General features: G+C 47.8%; 1 protein-coding gene across 2 annotated transcripts; it reads right to left on the bottom strand.

Moving 5' to 3' along the window:
* Positions 1-352: 352 nt before the first annotated feature.
* Positions 353-15,959, bottom strand: Nfyb (nuclear transcription factor Y subunit beta). 2 transcript variants are annotated; one of them, XM_032910677.1, is made up of 8 exons: positions 15,821-15,959; positions 13,476-13,561; positions 8,314-8,407; positions 6,605-6,735; positions 4,007-4,204; positions 3,070-3,151; positions 2,305-2,384; positions 353-2,093 (listed from the first exon to the last, which is right to left on the bottom strand). In XM_032910677.1, exons 2-8 carry the CDS (start codon positions 13,479-13,481, stop codon positions 2,061-2,063), a joined length of 624 nt encoding a protein of 207 aa, XP_032766568.1. In that variant the 5' UTR covers positions 13,482-13,561; positions 15,821-15,959; the 3' UTR covers positions 353-2,060. The 2 variants fall into 2 exon arrangements, with proteins under 2 accessions (XP_032766568.1, XP_032766577.1); XM_032910686.1 differs by lacking the exon at positions 15,821-15,959 and adding an exon at positions 15,287-15,543.
* Positions 15,960-17,737: the final 1,778 nt, after the last annotated feature.

Below are 17,737 nucleotides of genomic sequence, written 5' to 3'. Positions count from 1 at the left end.
CCAACACTGGGCATGCAGGCCCTGTGTCTGGCACACGCAGAACGCCTGTTCTCTGGGAAGAGTGGAGATGGTATCACTCAGAGGCCACCTGCTTTTGGCCCTAGAGAGCATTACTCACAATGAGGTTCAAAATCCTGTTTTGATGCATGCCTTAAATGTAAAAGCAGTGAGCGATCTCTGTCTTGACTCTTAACTCAGTCTTTAGGTAGCTGTAGAGAGTGTCTGGTGCCCAAGGCCTCACTCACACTGTTTATCAGTGAGGTAGCGACAACACCTGGGTAGGACACATTTCAAAGTGAACCCACACGCAAGGAGCAAAACCTTACTGCCATGTATCTGGCAACCCAAACAGTTCTACTTCTAAGAATTTATTTCAAGAAAAGTTACGATGTACACAAGATTCAGTGAACTTATATAACTATGTTTATAACTATGAAGAGATGAAAAAGGTCAAACTGTGCAATAGGCAATTAAATAAATTAATCATGATTCAGTCATATAACAGAATAAAAACCCAGTAAAAATGATGCAGAAGACCATGCATGACCTGGGAAAGATGTTCACAATGTATTAAGTGAAAAACGAGTTACAAAACAGTGTGCACAACACGACCCCATCTTTATAAAAATATACATATTTAGCAAAGTAAAAGGACAAATGAGTTATCAAAATATTAACATTGTTACTTCAGCACAGTAGGACGACTGCTGGTTCTGCTTGACCGTCACCTCCCGTTCTTCCCTATGTGCATCTCCTACACAGAAGGTGACTACTGAAGAGGAAAGGAGGAAGGAGAAGGGGGAATTGTTTAATCTCAGAGTAGCCAGCTGTGTTCCACAAGACTCTTGGCAAGTGGCCATTACTGATCAGCCTGGACCTAGGGAACTGCTTGCTTTTGTCCACTGGAGCCCCAAAATTTCCTCTGGACAAACTATACAATAAGCCATTTTTGATAGGGCTAAAACTACCACACTACACACACAAAAATTCAAAGGAAGTATTACTAAAAAGACTAGATGAGAAAATAGAAATCTTCACTTTAAAAAAGAAACCACGCTCCATCAACTAATGCTAGCTTACTGCAGATGGTGTGACAGCACACCAGAAGGCTCCGTGTCTCCTGATTCCAAGTGCTGGCTGCTCCCCTGCCTCACTGCTCCTCCGCTCGCTTGCTCTCACCTGCAGCATCTGCACAGAACCACACCCACTGCTCGGCTCCCACAGCCCGACAGGGACCTGACCTTTCCATGAAGGGAAATGACTATCAGTGGACTGAAAACTCCCTCTTCAGGAAGGGGACTGTAATACTTGAAGAAGAAAGGGGCCATTTCAGAGGTGGCAGGACCGTATGGAAGGGAAAGGAATTCTCACAGGCATGGCAGTAACGGAAGCTGCCTCAACAGCATGGACAGCGACAGGCACCAGGTCTGACAGGCCAGGCAACACTTGCTTCTGCATCCAACTTAATTATTCAGTTAAAAAAAATGACGTTGCTTAAGCTATGACTGTTTACCAAAAAAAAAAAAAAAAATTTGTTTTCAATAAATAAATGCTAAAACATTCGGCTAAGTTACCATGCAGGATAGTGTATAGCCAAGACAAACGCAAATTCGTAATAAAGGCAACTTTCATTCAAAATGAACTCTACCCTTATATTTTATTAAAAGGGTAATAAACATTATGAATTAACCCAGCTGCTTACTTGAATTACAAAATAACATGATTCAATATGAAAATAAGAAACTGTCTACAAATCTCTGACAGTAATAAATCGCAATATACAATGCATACAGGCGTCACAGAGCAACACACTCTCGTACAAAACAAAAATATTTTTAATACCTTTAAAATCCAATTTTTTTCTTTTAAAATCATTCATGAAAAAGATTCTCAAGTCAGAATTAACACCTCAATTAGTCAGGCATCAGGAAGCTACGTTACAGCTACTTATTGTACAAGGAGGCGGCCTCACTCTCACTTCCTCCCAATGCCTCTGCTCCAGACTCCGTCAGACTCTCGCTCGCGCTCTCCACACAGCCCGGCTCCATCCTTCCTTCATATCATGAAAACTGAATCTGCTGGACACCAGAAATCTAAGATTGGAAAATGGGATTATTTCAGACACCAAACAAGCCACAGCAGGAGCTGCTCCCGCCCCGGCCGGCCCCACCACCCGCCTAGGCTGCTCCAGTTCTCTATGCAGACGCCTGAACGCTTGTGAAAGGCCTGTCCTTAGGAATTCTGGTAGTCGGACACACTCTGAGCAAACGGCTGTTTGAAATGCAGAGCCAGCACCCACCGTACCTGTTGATAGGACGTCGTGTAAACCATAACGTTTTGTTGTTGGCCATCTGCAGTTATTAACCCAGCCGGTAACTGGTTAGCTACGAGGAAGGGGAGGAAAAGGTTAGGAAGGGAGATAATCTTGACCTCAACCTTAGTTCAATGCCGATAATGTCCTGTTACACTTCTCCCACACATGCAGAATATAACCCCATATAAAATCATAAACTTCACACTTTCTTCTTTTTTTTTTTTTCTTTGTCTGTTTTTCGGAGCTGGGGACCGAACCCAGGGCCTTGCGCTTGCTAGGCAAGCACCCTACCACTGAGCTAAATCCCCAACCCCAAACTTCACATTTTCAAGAAGTCCCCGAGGAATACAAGCCACACTGTGTCCTACTGTACCAGCCTAGGCACTGCCTCAGACCTCCAGACTCTGAGTCCTGGGCAGATCTGGCCTCACCACAGGGTGTGGCTGGAGCACTGCAGGGCTGGGCTGCATGAGTCTTGTAGGCGAAGTTTCTTGTGCGAACATAGAAGCCTACAATGTTACGTTACAAACTCCAGTTCTCAGTGTCCTGTCCCAGGAATCCTCACCGGAAACTAGAGGCTATGGAAATGACTCATGCCCATTAATGAAAGGTCAGTGTCTCCATGTTAAAATCCCCATGTATCTATCACTCACTGACTTCAAACAAGGACATATAAACAGCCACACGGCTCAGCACCGGGACTCAGCAGCACACTGCCCACGGTGAGGGCTCCCCAGCGGCAGTGCCGAGCTTACTGAATGCCTCTTCCGTGAGCTCCTCGCTGAGTCCATCTGTAGCGGACACGGCCCCACCAATGCCCTTCTCTCCCTTCATGGCCTACAGAATAAAGAAAAACAAGCGTTCACACCAGACTATTTCTAAATGAGAATGTTCATGCAATGTCCAAAATCGGAAGCTTCTCTCAGAAGCCTTTATAGTATTTTATGAATACTTTCTGGGATGCCCCCGCCCCCACCCAGCACAGAGTCACCAGGTGGGAGGCAGTGGAAGGCTCCAAGCTTAGTGTGCACAATCCCCAAATAAAAGTCAGTGTGGAGCGGAGACCTGGAGGCCGCCGGCTCTCTGCTCTATGTATGTACTGTGGAAAGCATTGGGGAGAGGACTGTGGATTATAAAGACACCCATTACAGGGCTCTACTCAGTCCTACCGATCCACTTAGCTGGCTGTGGTCTACACGCCTGTAGGCAGTGCTGGGGAGGCAGACAAAGGTCTCTGGGCTCACTGGCCAGCCAGCCTAGCCAACTGGTGAGCTGCTGGCTCAGCGAGAGACCCTGTGTTAAAAAATAAGGCAAGAGCTGTGTGTAATGTGTATACACGTGCATGCATACACACAAAGGGTAGAGTTACGTCACCCTGGCCTGAGAAGGTTCACACTGACGCCATTTCTAAGCAAACACGGCAGCACGGACCACCACTTCCGCAAACTTTCCAATAATCCACACTCAGTGCCGTAAGTCTCTTCTCCATAGGAGACACCAAAGTAACCATTTAAAGCTGCCCGTGGTCAAGGAGTTCAGGCCCCAAACTCAGAATCTCTTTAATCACCACCTCCCTGAAGTTTGTAATAAACTAAGGAAACGATAAAGGCTTGGTATTTAAGTGCTATAATTTAACGCATTAAATACTCCGGGCTATGTCATCTGCTACAGTGTAGAGAGCATGTCTCCTACCTCTCTGAACTTCTGGAGGTACAGTTTCAGAGGCTCCACGTAGCTGTCGAAGCCGAGAGTGGACATGGCAAACAGAATGTCCTCCCCGTTGATGGTCTTCCGTTTCTCCTGGTGACAGCGCTCGCTTGCTTCAGACGTTATGAAGCTTATAAACTCACTCACACACTCCTGAACGCATTCTTTGGCATCCTTTGCGATCTGAATAAGTAAATTTGTAGGAAATACAAGTATTACTTTCTTAACAGCTGCAAAACCAAAGTGCCATACAGAGCACACCCCATTATACTGGCTCGGTCTCAGCTAGCCCAGGCTGGGCTCTTGCTGTGTAGCCAAGGATGACCTGATCTTCCTGCCTCCACCTCTCAGTGTAGTCTTAAAGCCCAGGGCTTTGTGTAAGCTGGGTGAGCACTCTCCCAGAGCTGGTGATGGCTAAGTGTTAGGCCCTCAGATAGTAATACATGCTGGCAACAGCCGACTCAGTCAGAACGACAGGACATGCATGGACATAAAAGTGAGGGGAACCTCTCCAACTGCTCACAGCAACCACAAGTGGACGGTAAGAGCTACTACCACACCGAGCGGCTCTACCATCCCAGACAGATGCCCAGGAAGGGCAACCCCGGTGCCTGCACTGAGAACATAATAGGCTCAGGAAGCACTTAGTCCTCTAGCTAAGCACTTCTATAATAAGGCCGTAACAGAATAAGGACATAAACAGGTCCCCTCCCTAAAATAAACAAACAGAAATGGACTGGGGTTGGGGATTTAGCTCAGCGGTAGAGCGCTTGCCTAGGAAGCGCAAGGCCCTGGGTTCGGTCCCCAGCTCCGGAAAAAAAAAAAAAAAAGAAATGGACTGGAGTTGCCTTGCTAGTTAGGAGGACACAGGTTCAATTCCCAGTATCCACATGATGGCCAACAACCATCTGTAACTCCGGGTTCAGGGGTACCTCTGGCACCAGGCATGCATGTGCTGCACAGATAGAAATGCAGGCAAAACACTCATATAGAAAATGATTTTTAATGTAAAAAAAACAGCAAACAAAAAAACCTAAACAGTTAAGGAGTAAAATCTTGTTAAAAAAACCTCTTGAGGCTAGAACATGTCCCATGTGGGTTATGAGTGTTGCCTAAAACAGCACACAGCACACAGCGCACAGCATTAGGGATCAATCTTCTCATCAAGGCCTGTGTCTGCTCGGAGTGGAATGAAATGCCTGTAAGTCCTTGGAGGTGGAAGCAGGCAGAGGCCAGCCTAGGCTACATAGCATGTTCCAGGCCAGCCAGAGCTACACAATAAGACCCTGTCTCAATGAATGCATACAGAAACAGATAAAGTTCTGGGAGCTAATAGTGAAAACCAAATAGACCAATCCAACAATTGTAGAGCCACTTACAACAGCGGTGACACTCAAATGCCTTCCTGAAAAATTAGTCACTGGGCCCTGGCAAGATGGTTCAGTGCGTGAAGGGGCTTGCTTGTTTGGAAAACCTGACCTCCTAGTTTGATCCCAGGGCCCAGATGACAGAAGGCAAGAACTAAATACTCTAGTCCCTCAGCCGTTCCCCTGTTCTGTGGGCATGGGGTGCACACAGGCATCTCACACGTGGAGAGTGACTGAGTCACACAATGCACTGATCTAAAACAATGAGAGCCAAATGCATAGCTCTGTTTCCTGGAAGCCACTTCAGTTAGTATCTTTCTAGCCGATATGTAGAGTTGTTACAGCTGAAACATGCGGTCAGCTTCACATGAGGGGCTCCCTGCCCTCCGAGAGCTAGGCTTCTACACAGGTGGGTTTAGTACACCATGTCTCTTTAGACCAGCCACATTTCAGCTGCTTGGCGGCCACAGATAGCTGGGGTTTGGGTAAAAAAGACAGGGCAGGTATGAACAAGTCGGGAATAATTCCTCTGCCCTAAAAGGTAAGGAGGTAATTTCTCAGATTAGAACTTACAGTGTGAGTAACAACATGTCACAGTATTTTTACTGTAAGCTTCACTTTCGAAAGAACATTTATAAAAGTGATGGAAAAGTTATATAATGACTGAATATGTAAGTAAGGCAACACAGAAAGCACAGGATCTACCTCCCACCAAATGGTTAAGATCAGTGCTGAGGTCTGTCTGCTTTATGACACAAGGTCTCACTGTATACCCAAGGCTGGTGTGGAACTTACATAGCCCTCAAACTCGTGGCAATCCTTCTGCCTTAGCATCCTAAATGCTGGCAATTAAAAGCAAGTGCCACCACACCTGGCTGAGGAATGTTTTGTGGAAGGCGTTCTAAGACAAGCGACAGTGTGTCAGTTAAAGTGCATGTCATACCTATTTGTGTAAAAGTGAAAAGAGAAGTTTCCAGTGCCAGCCAACATGACTGACATTCGAGCCATTATGAGGTATGGGGGGTGGGGTAAGAGGACTCAAGACGGGACGATGTGCTGTAGCCAAGTAGTCAGAAATAAATATTTGCTGTGCTGAGAGGCTGGGACTGAAATCAATAGCTGGCTACTGATTGAACTATGAATACATGTGTCTTACAGTTTCCACTCCCCCTCCCCCCTGCAAAAGAAAAGCCAGATAAAGTCTCCTCTACGTTACCTTTCCTGTTTGAGGTATGGCATTTTTCATTATCCTAGCCACATTTGCAATGGGAAGATAAATATCTTGTTCTCTGAAACTTTCTTTTGAACCATTTGTATCTTCATGATCATTCATGCTGTCCTCAGTATCTAAAGAAAGTTTTTTAAGAATTAGGTTTAGGGGCTGGAGATGGCTCAACGGTTAAGAGCACTGACTGCTCTTGCAGAGGACCTGGGTTCGGTTCCCAGCACCCACATCAGGCAGCTCACAACTGCCTGTAATTCCAGTTCCAAGATCTGACGCCTTCTGCCTCCACAGGCAACTGCACACACACAGTGCACATATGCTCACCCAGAAACACACGCATAAGTAAAAATAATAGTTTAAAGCTTTTCGTAATTTTACTTCAACCCTGAAAGGACTATTTGCGAAGGCTCATCACCCAGTGCTCCCAGTGCATAACTGTTATTGCATTTTTCTCAGGGCTACAACTGACCCATTCACCTCATGCCTAGCAGTCTTTGTTGTCACTGTCATGTCAAACCCACCACCCATTCTTCCAAAAGCTCCACTCACACCCCTGTAGCACCTTCCAACGTGTCCCGTTTCACACAACACCCTGGCTAGAACTCTGCTGGTTCTCTCAAGAGTTTGATAGTTCTTTTCACTTCTTGTTTCTTTCCCCATAACCAGCTTTGTGTGCCTGTGACTTGGTTCTGGAGAGCAGACGGGGGAGGTGGCTCAGTGGCAGTGCTTGCCTGCTAAGCCTGCGGCAGCATCAGTCCCCAGCAGTGGCAGGGCTGGGCTCATCCAGTGCCTACTCAGCTATAAAACTGTCAGTAACCTACACTCCTTACATGGCTGGACTAAGGTTTATGTGTACCCAAAGCCAAGTTTATATAAGCCTGTATATGTAAAATTTATAAAGTATAAAACTCTTAGCATTTATATAAACTTGTTCATATAAAGTCTATATTAAATTCTACGGACCTGATTACTAACCCAATTGGATAATGATAATATAGTGTCTAGGAACACAAATACTTTCACAGCTCCTAAAAATACATATTAATGTTTAAATTTACAAATGGCACAACAGCAAATTATTTCTGGCAGATTAACATAAGATTCCTCTTATTTACTGTTTACAGGAGTCAGTGGTAAGTTTTGAATTTTTTAAGGCACACTTTTAAAGCACTCTTCTGAAGACTCTTATCTAATAAAGATAGTAAGGGTCGCCTCTAACGTGTTTGCTTTCAGAATATCTGGATTGGACCAAGGGCCTCGTTCTCAGTCTACATCACTGTGTTATGTCCTCCAACTGGTACATCTGTCTCTCCTTTCTCTCATCTCCCTTCCTCTCTCTTCCCCACTGCTTTTTCTTTTGAGACAGGGTTTCTCTCTGAAGCCCTGCCTAGTCTGAAACTGGCTGTGGAGACCAGGCAGGCACCATGCTCACAGAGGTCTGCCTCCTGAGCTCTGGGTTATAGCTGTGCACCGACACAGCTGGCACTGGCTTCTGTGATACAGGGTCTCAGACTGGGTGGAGCCAGGCCTGACCACGTAGCCACGTAAGGCAGAGCCTTAGCCTGACAAACAGCTGGGACTATAGGTCTGCACCCCTAGAGCAGGCTCCCTTCCATTCCAGTGAACCAAGGCATGCGGTCGCTCACTCTGCTGGGAAGACACTGGTGACCTGTGTAGTCTGGCTCTAGTAGTGACCTTACCATCGTGGGGCTGGATCACATAATGACTTCCTCCGATGTAGTCTGCAGAAATCCCTAGTTGAGAAGCATCTGTTGTAGAGCTGTCGCCATCCATCTAAAGAGACAAAGTCTTTAGTGCACTTCGGAAAACAAGACCTAGTACTTACTGTCACTGGCTGGACCAATGGTAGTCTTCAGTTGACCTTACTGCTGTTCCAATAATCTGCTAACTATTCGACATCCCTGTTCGTCTTCCATGTACAGTAAGTATAAAGTCAAGAGGAACAAACAAAATAAATCCACAGTATGTCTCTTGCCTTTCGATTACATAACCCTTAAGGACTGCACAGTCGGCCTTAACTCGCCAGACACTTTTTCCTTATAATGCAAGTCAAAGTGAGCAGAGCTTCCCCAGGGAGCCGGCCAGCCGCCTCCTCAGCTGTCCTGTGGGGCCATGAGGCCTAAAGACTTACAATGCTTTTGCTCTTGCTGTGCACCCTCTTTGTTCCCCAGTGGGGTCTGACTGAACCTGCAGCTCCCTGCCCTGACTTTCTAAGGGGGGATTCCATGCAGTGGCCACCACACCAAGCTTTCCGTCAGGTTCTGAATGAGCCATTGCCCGAGTCTAGTACAAGTATTTCCTCTTCCCCTGCCTCCTCGCCCTTTTTAATTCTTTAAAGAAAAGGAAATATCCAAGAGGCCTGACTAGAGATAGAGCGAGCACAACCACAGACGAGAACGAGCCTTTCAGCGACTATTTATATCTGTGGAGATCTGAGGTCAGCTTCAGTTGTCGCTCCTCAGGGGCAGACACCTTGTTTTATGAGACAGTCTCTCACTGACCTGGAACTAGCCAATTAGGCTTGGCTGTCTGGCCTGACTCCAACCCCAACCCCAACTCCAACCCTAACCCCAGGCTGTGCACAGCATCACTGCTAGCCTTTTCATACAGGTTTTGGAGACTGAACTCAGATCCTCGTGTGGCAAGTACTGAATCACAGCGTTATCTCCTCAGCCCCGACTAGCTTTTTTGTTTTCAGTCTCATTAGGGCTCTGAGCAATAGGAACTTTAAAATGAACCGTCTGGGCGGGGAAGGAAACCACTGGCCCTGAGCAGATGTCATTTCATGTCCCGTGAGCAGACCCAAAGGGTTTCTGCTTTGCAAACAGTAGACAAGGAAGGACTGGCCTGTGCACACCGTCTCCATGACTGTCCAGCAGCTGGACAGAAGTGGCAAACTGAACTAAGGCCTAGGAGTTGCACAAACTGCAAGCTCCATTCCTGATAGAGTAGTTTCCATCTCTGTGGGTTTGCTCCAATCCTCACACACTAGGCTAGTTTCCAAGTTTCCAAGACGGCATGTCTTCTATGCATCTGTCAGCTTTGATATCTAATTCGGTTGTAGACAGACGCATTTCATAATTCATAGCTGTCTTAAGGAGCCTCTAGCAGTCTATGGAGATGCAGGGTCCTACTCTCTGACCTGCCCACTCGTTTCTTTGTACATAGAACAGAACTGCCCTCCCTCCCACCGAGCACCAGTGCACAGGAAAGTCAACCATCATCCCAACAGAGAATGCTACACAAATGCCCTCCAGGACACAACAAAGGGCCTGCTGGCCACCAAAAGATGCTCTGGTAGAGAGGGTCACCATTTTACAGGAAACGACCAAAAGCTTTGTCTCAGAACCCAAAACTGGAAACAAGTCTTGACTGGTGAGGTCTGACAGCAGACATTCTTGGCTAAGTGGATGTTCACAGGACGCCAGTCTTACAGTTCCCTGAGCAGGGAGTCTGCTAAGGAGCTAGGTGGATCTAGAGATGAGCGGATGCGTAAGTGCAACCACAGATACTAAAGCACAACGCTGACTCCTGACATCTTGCTGTACGCTAGAATTGGTGCTTAGCCCGTGGACAGCCTGCACGCTAGAGCCGTCCAAGCACGCAGATACTACTACTTCGCAGCTGTAGAGTTAGCGGCAGAGCTTCGAAGACCCAGCAGTTACTGCAGGCCCTGGCTTGCCTCTTCCTCTTCTGAAGCCGTGTCTTCTGCTTGACTGTGCGTGTCTTTGGTTCTGTCAACCCCACACCTTCTGTTCCTTAACTCTTTCTGCCATTAAATCCCACCCAGACTTTAATTCCAATATTCCCTTCCCTGCTGGGATTCCCGACTGATCCTATTCTGAAATTTCCAAACATTTAGCATCCCCTTGTCTGAAGTCAGCAGCAGCAGCGACATTCCTTCAGAGAACAGCCTAACCTCTGGGTCTTACACTGTGCTAGCGACTCTGCTCCACATGAGGAACAGAGGGAAAACTTGCTCTAACTCTGAGGGTGTGTTTTCCTATGAAACTGTATGAGAGAGTGTAGATGAAAGTCAGTCAATGACTATTTCACAGACCAGGCCGGCAGTGTTTACTGGCCATGCTTTGTGTGGTCATCTAACAGTAACGCAGATAAGGCTCTGCCCTCATCCTGCAGAGCAAACAGTGTTACACAATCTAGGGACAGGTGAGGATGCAGAGCAATCTGTGTGCTCTGCCAGGCTCTGGAATCACCCGGTTGGAACTCTCTGCTGCTTTGATCAAGAGACCTTTCTGGACTTGAGCAAGGTGGATGAGCAGAGGACTTTTGCTCACAGGGCTATTGCATGAATCAGGAGACATCTGTAAATACCGAGCACGGTATAACAGGAATACGCCAGGGTGTTATATTTAGCATTATGTATCTATCTACAATATGTACATATGCGCACACACACAGAGCATTAGTTGTTAAATGTTTATATAAATAACGACAATCAGCCAAGCAACTGCTAACGCTGCCCAGTACTAAGAAAAACCGAGGTTCTGCTAGTACCTTATTTCAAAGGGGCTTCACTAAACTAGTCTGAGGGGGCCCAGAAAAGCTCCATTAGGAGATGGCATTAAGCCAGCAGTGGTGCAGCCTTTAATCCCAGCACTCAGGAGGCGGAGACAGGCGGATCTCTGAGTTCAAGGCCAGCCTGGTCTACAAAGCAATTTCTAGGACAGCCAGGGCTACAGATCTTGAAAAAATAAACAAAGAAGGTGCCATTTAAACTGAGATAAAAAGAGGGGTGGGGGTGTAGGGCAAGAAGATGTTTCCGACAGAAGAAATAGGAAACTGTGCTGAGGGCTAGGCTAAGCAGTTGTCTTATGGACAGGAGCCACCAGAGGGGAGTCTTAAGGGAAAAGAGCAGGCCATCGGTCATCACAGCAAACGGAGGAGCGAGGCAGAGCCAGGAGTCAGAGGCTGTGCTGCACTGCTGCCATGGTAGGAAGTGGGGTAAGATGATCCCAGCACATGTCCAAGGCTGGAGCCCTGCACATCACCATGAGTTTACAACTGTGTGCACCCCAGGCACTTCCCAGGCCTAGGGAACTGGGGTTCAGAGGTCACCTCGTTACATAGGTTCAGTGACTATGCGGTCTAGCTGGGCTGAGATTGTTGTTTAAATACAGTGCAACAGTGCATTGCATTCTGACTTTAAAAGCAGAGTATTTAAACCACACTGGTCCCTGTGAACACAGTAAATGGCCAGGCAGAGTAAACATCGTCTTCTTTACTACGCTTATTTCTGAGCACTTCTAAAGCCCTCATGAAATGTTCATGGCCCCCTGCAGCAGTTTAGACACAGCCATGGGCCAGTGAGAGCTCAGCAGGTAAACCTGCTTGCCCCCAACCTAACAACCGAGTTCGATCCCTTGAACCCACGGGGAAAGGAGAGAACCCAGTTCCACAAGTTATCCTCTGACCCACCTCATGCCCCTCACCTCCAGCACGCTGCTGTCTTTTTAGGGTTTCAAAGGCACAAAGAACTTTTCTTTCCAGGCACAAAGACCTTTGCTCTCATACGTAACCTACCTCCTACCTGCTCTTTATCTTTTGGGAGTAAGAAACAGTATCAGGAATCCTCATCTCGACTCCATTTTCCTGCCCCGCCCACTTCCTTATTCTCACTCACATGTGTTGTCTCATTACCTATGGCTGTGAAAACCTTCCCTTCCCCCACCCCGTCTGCCTCTCCTCTCCTGCAATGCAAGGTTCTCACACAGCTTTCCACCTAACTCCCTAGTGCATGCTTCTAACCTCCGAAAGCCAGTGAAGCCACTCTAGAGGCCGCCAGCGGCCCTACCAACCTGATGGACCACTGCACAACAGTCTTACTCGATCCCCTAATTGTTAGTTTTAATCCAAGGTTGTTTTCTTTTTCTTTCTCCCCATCTGGTGAGCTCATTAAACATTACATCTCCTCTCAGAAACAGTAAATTTACACTCACCATTTCCCTGCCATTCAAGCATCCATCAGTGCTTAGGACACCGGCGTCTAAGACACCTACCTCCCCTAGCCCTGCAACTCTAATAGAGCGAACTCAGCCAGCACTGCTTTCCCGGCTCCACCTGGCCCTGCCCCTCCTATTCTGTCCTACCGGCCCAGCACAGCATCCTGTCAAGACCAGCTCACCAAAAATGCTTTCCACAAGATCTCTTGCATCAAATCCAAAACCCGTCTTCTAAGCTTTACAAGAAGCTTTCTAAGCTTCTTGTAACCTAACAAAATCCTTAGTACTAGCATACACCTGGAGGACCACCTGATAAATGCAGACCTCTCATTTTAAGAGTGAAGCAACCAAGACTCATAGGAACTGTACCCTGCCTGAGGTCACAGATACCACAGCAGAGCCACATCCAGGCCAGGTGGGAAGTCATCATTGCATTTTCCTGTGAAATCCCCATCTGGAAAAAGTACCTGTCTTCATCTCCAAGCCTGGCTCACTGGGTTGCCCAGGCTTTTGCTTTGGGTGACACCCTTTTCCTAGCCATATCCCACCACATCTGGGCCCTTTCCAGGCCAGGAGGATCCCGCCTGACAGTCCCAGGTCAACCACACCCCTTCTTAGCCACGTGTGCAGGGAGATTCACTTCTTGCCAGCAGAGCAGACAGGCCAGACAGGCAGGCAGGTTCTCTACCAGACGGTCTCTCTGGCACTGAGGGCCCACAGGAACCAGAGAGCATGTGCCAAGAGCATGACAAGAGGCGAAGGGCTAGCACAGGTAGTCTGCCTAAACTTCAGAACGACTACACAGCCCTCTCCAATACATGGGCTACCCTTTAATTCCATACCACATTAACCAAAATGATTAACTAAAACATACTTACTGTCATGAAATACTGTCAGAATTGTGTTATCTGCAGGGTTCTCAAACACCTGTCCTAAAGGTGGTGGATCTTTGTCCAATTTTAACCTAAAAGACAAACACACAAACATCTATTAATAGTAAAAGTGTAGGGGTTGGGGATTTAGCTCAGTAGTAGAGCGCTTGCCTAGCAAGCGCAAGGCCCTGGGTTCGGTCCCCAGCTCCAAAAAAAAAAAAGTAAAAGTGTATAGACTATAGGCTTTCTTAAAATTAAAGAGGACGGACTCAGGTCATCTCACCTGCTATGCTTAATCAATGGAGGGTAAAAAGTTAACTCTACAGGGAAGGGGGGAAAATGGCTTTCTAACATAACCCTGAATTTACTCCAATAATCAATATACGTCACAATACTCCAAATAAGGGACCAAATTATATATTATGCAAGAGACTGAAAACTCACACATCTAAATTTCATAAAATATTAACACCAAGGACAGAAATACCCTACTGATAAACTTGAATTTTTGAGGATGGCTTCCTTAAGTGTTTCAGAGATTATGTTACACATTTTTAAGCTGAAATGGAAATATGTCAAGACAATAATGCGTTGAAATTATCTTATGTCGAGCTGGAAAAAAAACACAAGGCCAAAGAGGGCACACCAAAACAAACAAATTTCCACTTGAAGAGCCATCGTTGTGAACTAAAACTGCATCAAGACTGCACTTGGTCTCCCGTAAGGCATGAAGAGCAGAGCACATCACAAGCAATGACAGGACTGGGACCTTACTTGCTGGTTCCCCTTTTTCCCCCCAAAGGTAACAAACAGGAGGGAGGTGCAAATCAAACATCCTTTCCCTGTTCCTTTTAAAAGAGGGAATTCTGATTCGCATTGAAGCATCTAAGTGTAGTACATAACAGGGAAAAAAAGGGGGGGGGCTGTTGAAATTTTAAAATGGCATTTAAAAGGTCCCAGACAGCAAAGACTGACTGACACTATTATAATCTTAAAGGTAATTTACATTGCCTTCCCATATATGTCCCTATTCTGGATCCAACTGTTCCTGTTGCTTGAAAGTGTGTTTGAACACTCAAGCACAAGAGGCTGGTATGTTTATGCATCTTGCTTAGAGTGGGTATAGGGCAAGAGCCTTACCAACCCAAATAGTTGGCTAAGTAGACATTTAGATTTAGTCCATTAAGAATAAGAAATCACTGTATCTCTTCATATGGAAAACATTTTCCTAAGGGCAGGTTATAATCTTTGTAATCGCTCAAGGGAATGCATACATCTGCTTGATGTTTGAAGAAATGCAAATCTGTATCCAAGAAAAGCAATATTCCCTTCCTCCAACCTCCTTTCTTTGGCATCGACAACCACAGCTTTGCGTCGATAGAATCCTTAAATTAAGCCACAAAGAGCAGTGCAGAGGAGGAATAATTTGCCTTTTAAAGGAATTCTGGTTAAACTCTCAATACCTCACCCATAAGGCTCCTATTTATTAATGCCACTACTACTGACCAGTTGAGCCATCACTTTCTGTTACTGATTAGTTTCCTTACTGAGAGCTGAAGCCACCCGGGTGATTTTCGGCACCATCCACAAAACTAGGGTCTGTGAGGATTAGCGGGATGCCATTTTTTTTAAAGGTCGCCTGCTACCTAACCTTGCCCAAATCAACCAGCCCTGTCGTAGCACTTTAGGCATGAGAGGACGATCTGCGGGTGCTCGGTAAATTCTTTGTTCTCACAGACCCTCCCGCACACCCCCCACCCCCACCCCAGCACGGGTGACTGAAACCTCCGTGCAACCTCCAAGGCTCCCCTTCCCACCTTCGGGGCAAGTCCGGGGCGAGCCAGCCGCCAGATGGCTGCATGCTGTAGGCGCGGAGCGGGCCGGGGACCCGCCAGGCCGCTCGTTCCTCGCGGGGACCCGCCGCCTCGGCTCGCAGGTGCCCGGGCGGCCCCGCGGAGCGCATCCCCCCGCCGCCCGCGCCCAACGCCTGCCGCCGCCGGGATGCGGGAGACAAAGCGGCCGCTCCGGAGCGCCGCGTTCCCCGCCCGCCGGCTACCCGGACAAAATGGAGCCGACCTGGGGCTGCCGCCGCGAGAGCCCCTGCAGCCGCCCGGCTCCAGCCTGGCCCGGCTCGCGGCCCCGCGCACAGCACCTGCCGCCCCGCGCCCGGCCCGGCCTGAAGCACAGCGGCCTCGCCTGGAGGCCCGGCCCGCCTGAAGGCTGCGGACTGCGAGTGCCCCTGACCGCTGCGGCGTTGGCGGCGGGGACGGCGCCGGGAGGAGACGGACATTTCATTCGAGCTAAAGTGGAGTCGGTTTAGGAGCGATCATTGGCCGAAGCGAGACACAAACCTCCAATGCAGCCCTGGTTGGCTCCCGTCTCCAATCGGCTGTTTGGTTGGACAGAAAATGGCTGCGAAGGAACCAGTCCCAGCGCGGAGCTCCACTTCCAGGACTCGGCCTCCCCTCCCTCCGCCGCGGGCCGCTTCCCTCTGCGTGACACCCTCCCTCCGCGACGCCCGCGCCCGAGGCCCCGCCCCCGGTCCGCCCCCGGCCCCGCCCCGCCTGGGAGTCCAGAAGCAAGGCGCGCGGTCCGTAAAAGCGCGCGGGCGGGCTCTGGACACTCGCTGATCTCCTTGCTGCCGAGCTTCGGAGAGGCTGGCGTTCTCATCCCCGGCTTGCAGAGCGGGTTTGCTCCGGCCTCTTTCTCCTCCCAACTCCTCCTTCCCCACGAACAGGCGTCTCGCCCGCCTGAGTTCAGCCCCGGAGGGGATCTACACCTGAGCTACCTTCCAGAATGCCTTAGGCACCTAGTGTTTTCTAGGTATCCCTCCAAGTCACCTCAGGCACACAGCGTTCCCTCTCAGTCACACAGTACAGGGCTGTTTTTCATTTAGCAGACCATCCCCTTCCTCAAAGTTTATCAGGTCGACCGGACCTGTAGACCACCACCCTGTACACTGTCTGCTTTTTCGTGCTAGGTCTGCCCTACCAAGTTGGCTTACTACCTAAAGTGCTCTTTTCCCAACCAGATAACACCGGCTTGTAAAAACTCATGTCCTCGGTGCATTTAAGGCCTTCCCTGTTGGCCTCACTGAAATCTGAATCGAATGTCCCTTGACTGTCATTCTCCCCTGTGGAGGAAATCCAAACGTCCTGCATGGTCAGTACTGCAGTATGCATGCACCCGTACAGGTGGAAAAGTATTGTCCTAGGACTTACAGGGATAAGTAAGCAAGACTGAAAGTTCTAGGTCAACCCGAGATACATTGAGACCTTGTCTTTAAAAATAATAGTACGGACGGGTCAGAGGGGTCAGGCAGGTGCACAGCTTTAATCCCAGGACTAGGGAGGCAGATCTCAAGGCCAGCCTGGTCTACAGAGTGAGTTCCAGGACAGCCAGAACTACACAGAGAAACCCTGTTAAAAAAAAAAAAAACCAAACCAGAAACAATAGTAGTAATAAATATAGACGGCCCTGGTGTTGTGGCTTAGGGCTGGGGAGACACAGACAGGAAGATTGGAAAGCCCAGGCCATCTTGGGCTCCCTAGTGTATGTGTTCATATCCAGCCTGGGCTACATAATCACAGACTGTATTTCAAAAAAAAAAAGTATGTGTGGGTATATATTACATATAAATATGTTCATAAAATGTACAGAAACATCGAGAATGGTGTTATTCATCAAGATCCTATCTGGAATATATAAATATTTCTCAGGCAAATAAGGAAGCAAGAACAAATGAGACTTGCTTAATTGTTTCAAGAGGAGTAAGCGGCACTATAGAATCTACCAGAATTCTAGGACACCCTCCTCTTGTTTTGGTTTTGTTTGTTTATTTGGGTTTTTTGTTTGTTTGTTTGTTTGTTTTCCAAAACAGGATTTCTTCGTGTGGCTCTGGCTGTCCTGGAACTCACTCTGTAGACCAGGCTGGCCTCCAATTCATAGTTCTGCCAACTTCTGCCTCCCCAGTACTGGGACTAAAGGTGTGGGCACCACCAACCTTGGGCCCAGGACCCCTTCGACCTAAAAGGCTAACATTCTAAAATTTTTGTTTGTTTGGTTTGTTTTTTGAAATGTTTCACTATATAGTTCAAGTTGGCCTTAAACTCAAGATCTGTCCCCAACCCCCCGTCCTCGACCCCGCCCCTGCCTTCTGAGGAACTGAGCATATATGTCACTGGTGTTTGTATTAATCAGGTTCTCTGGAGGAAAAAAAAATGACACGATAGATGGATAGAGGGGGCTGGAGAAATGGTTCAGCGGTT

This window comes from Rattus rattus, chromosome 1 (assembly GCF_011064425.1).
Source record: "Rattus rattus isolate New Zealand chromosome 1, Rrattus_CSIRO_v1, whole genome shotgun sequence".
Classification (NCBI taxonomy): domain Eukaryota; kingdom Metazoa; phylum Chordata; class Mammalia; order Rodentia; family Muridae; genus Rattus; species Rattus rattus.
The sequence above is the reverse complement of the archived record's forward strand: the minus strand, read 5'-3'. Positions and strand labels throughout refer to the sequence as shown.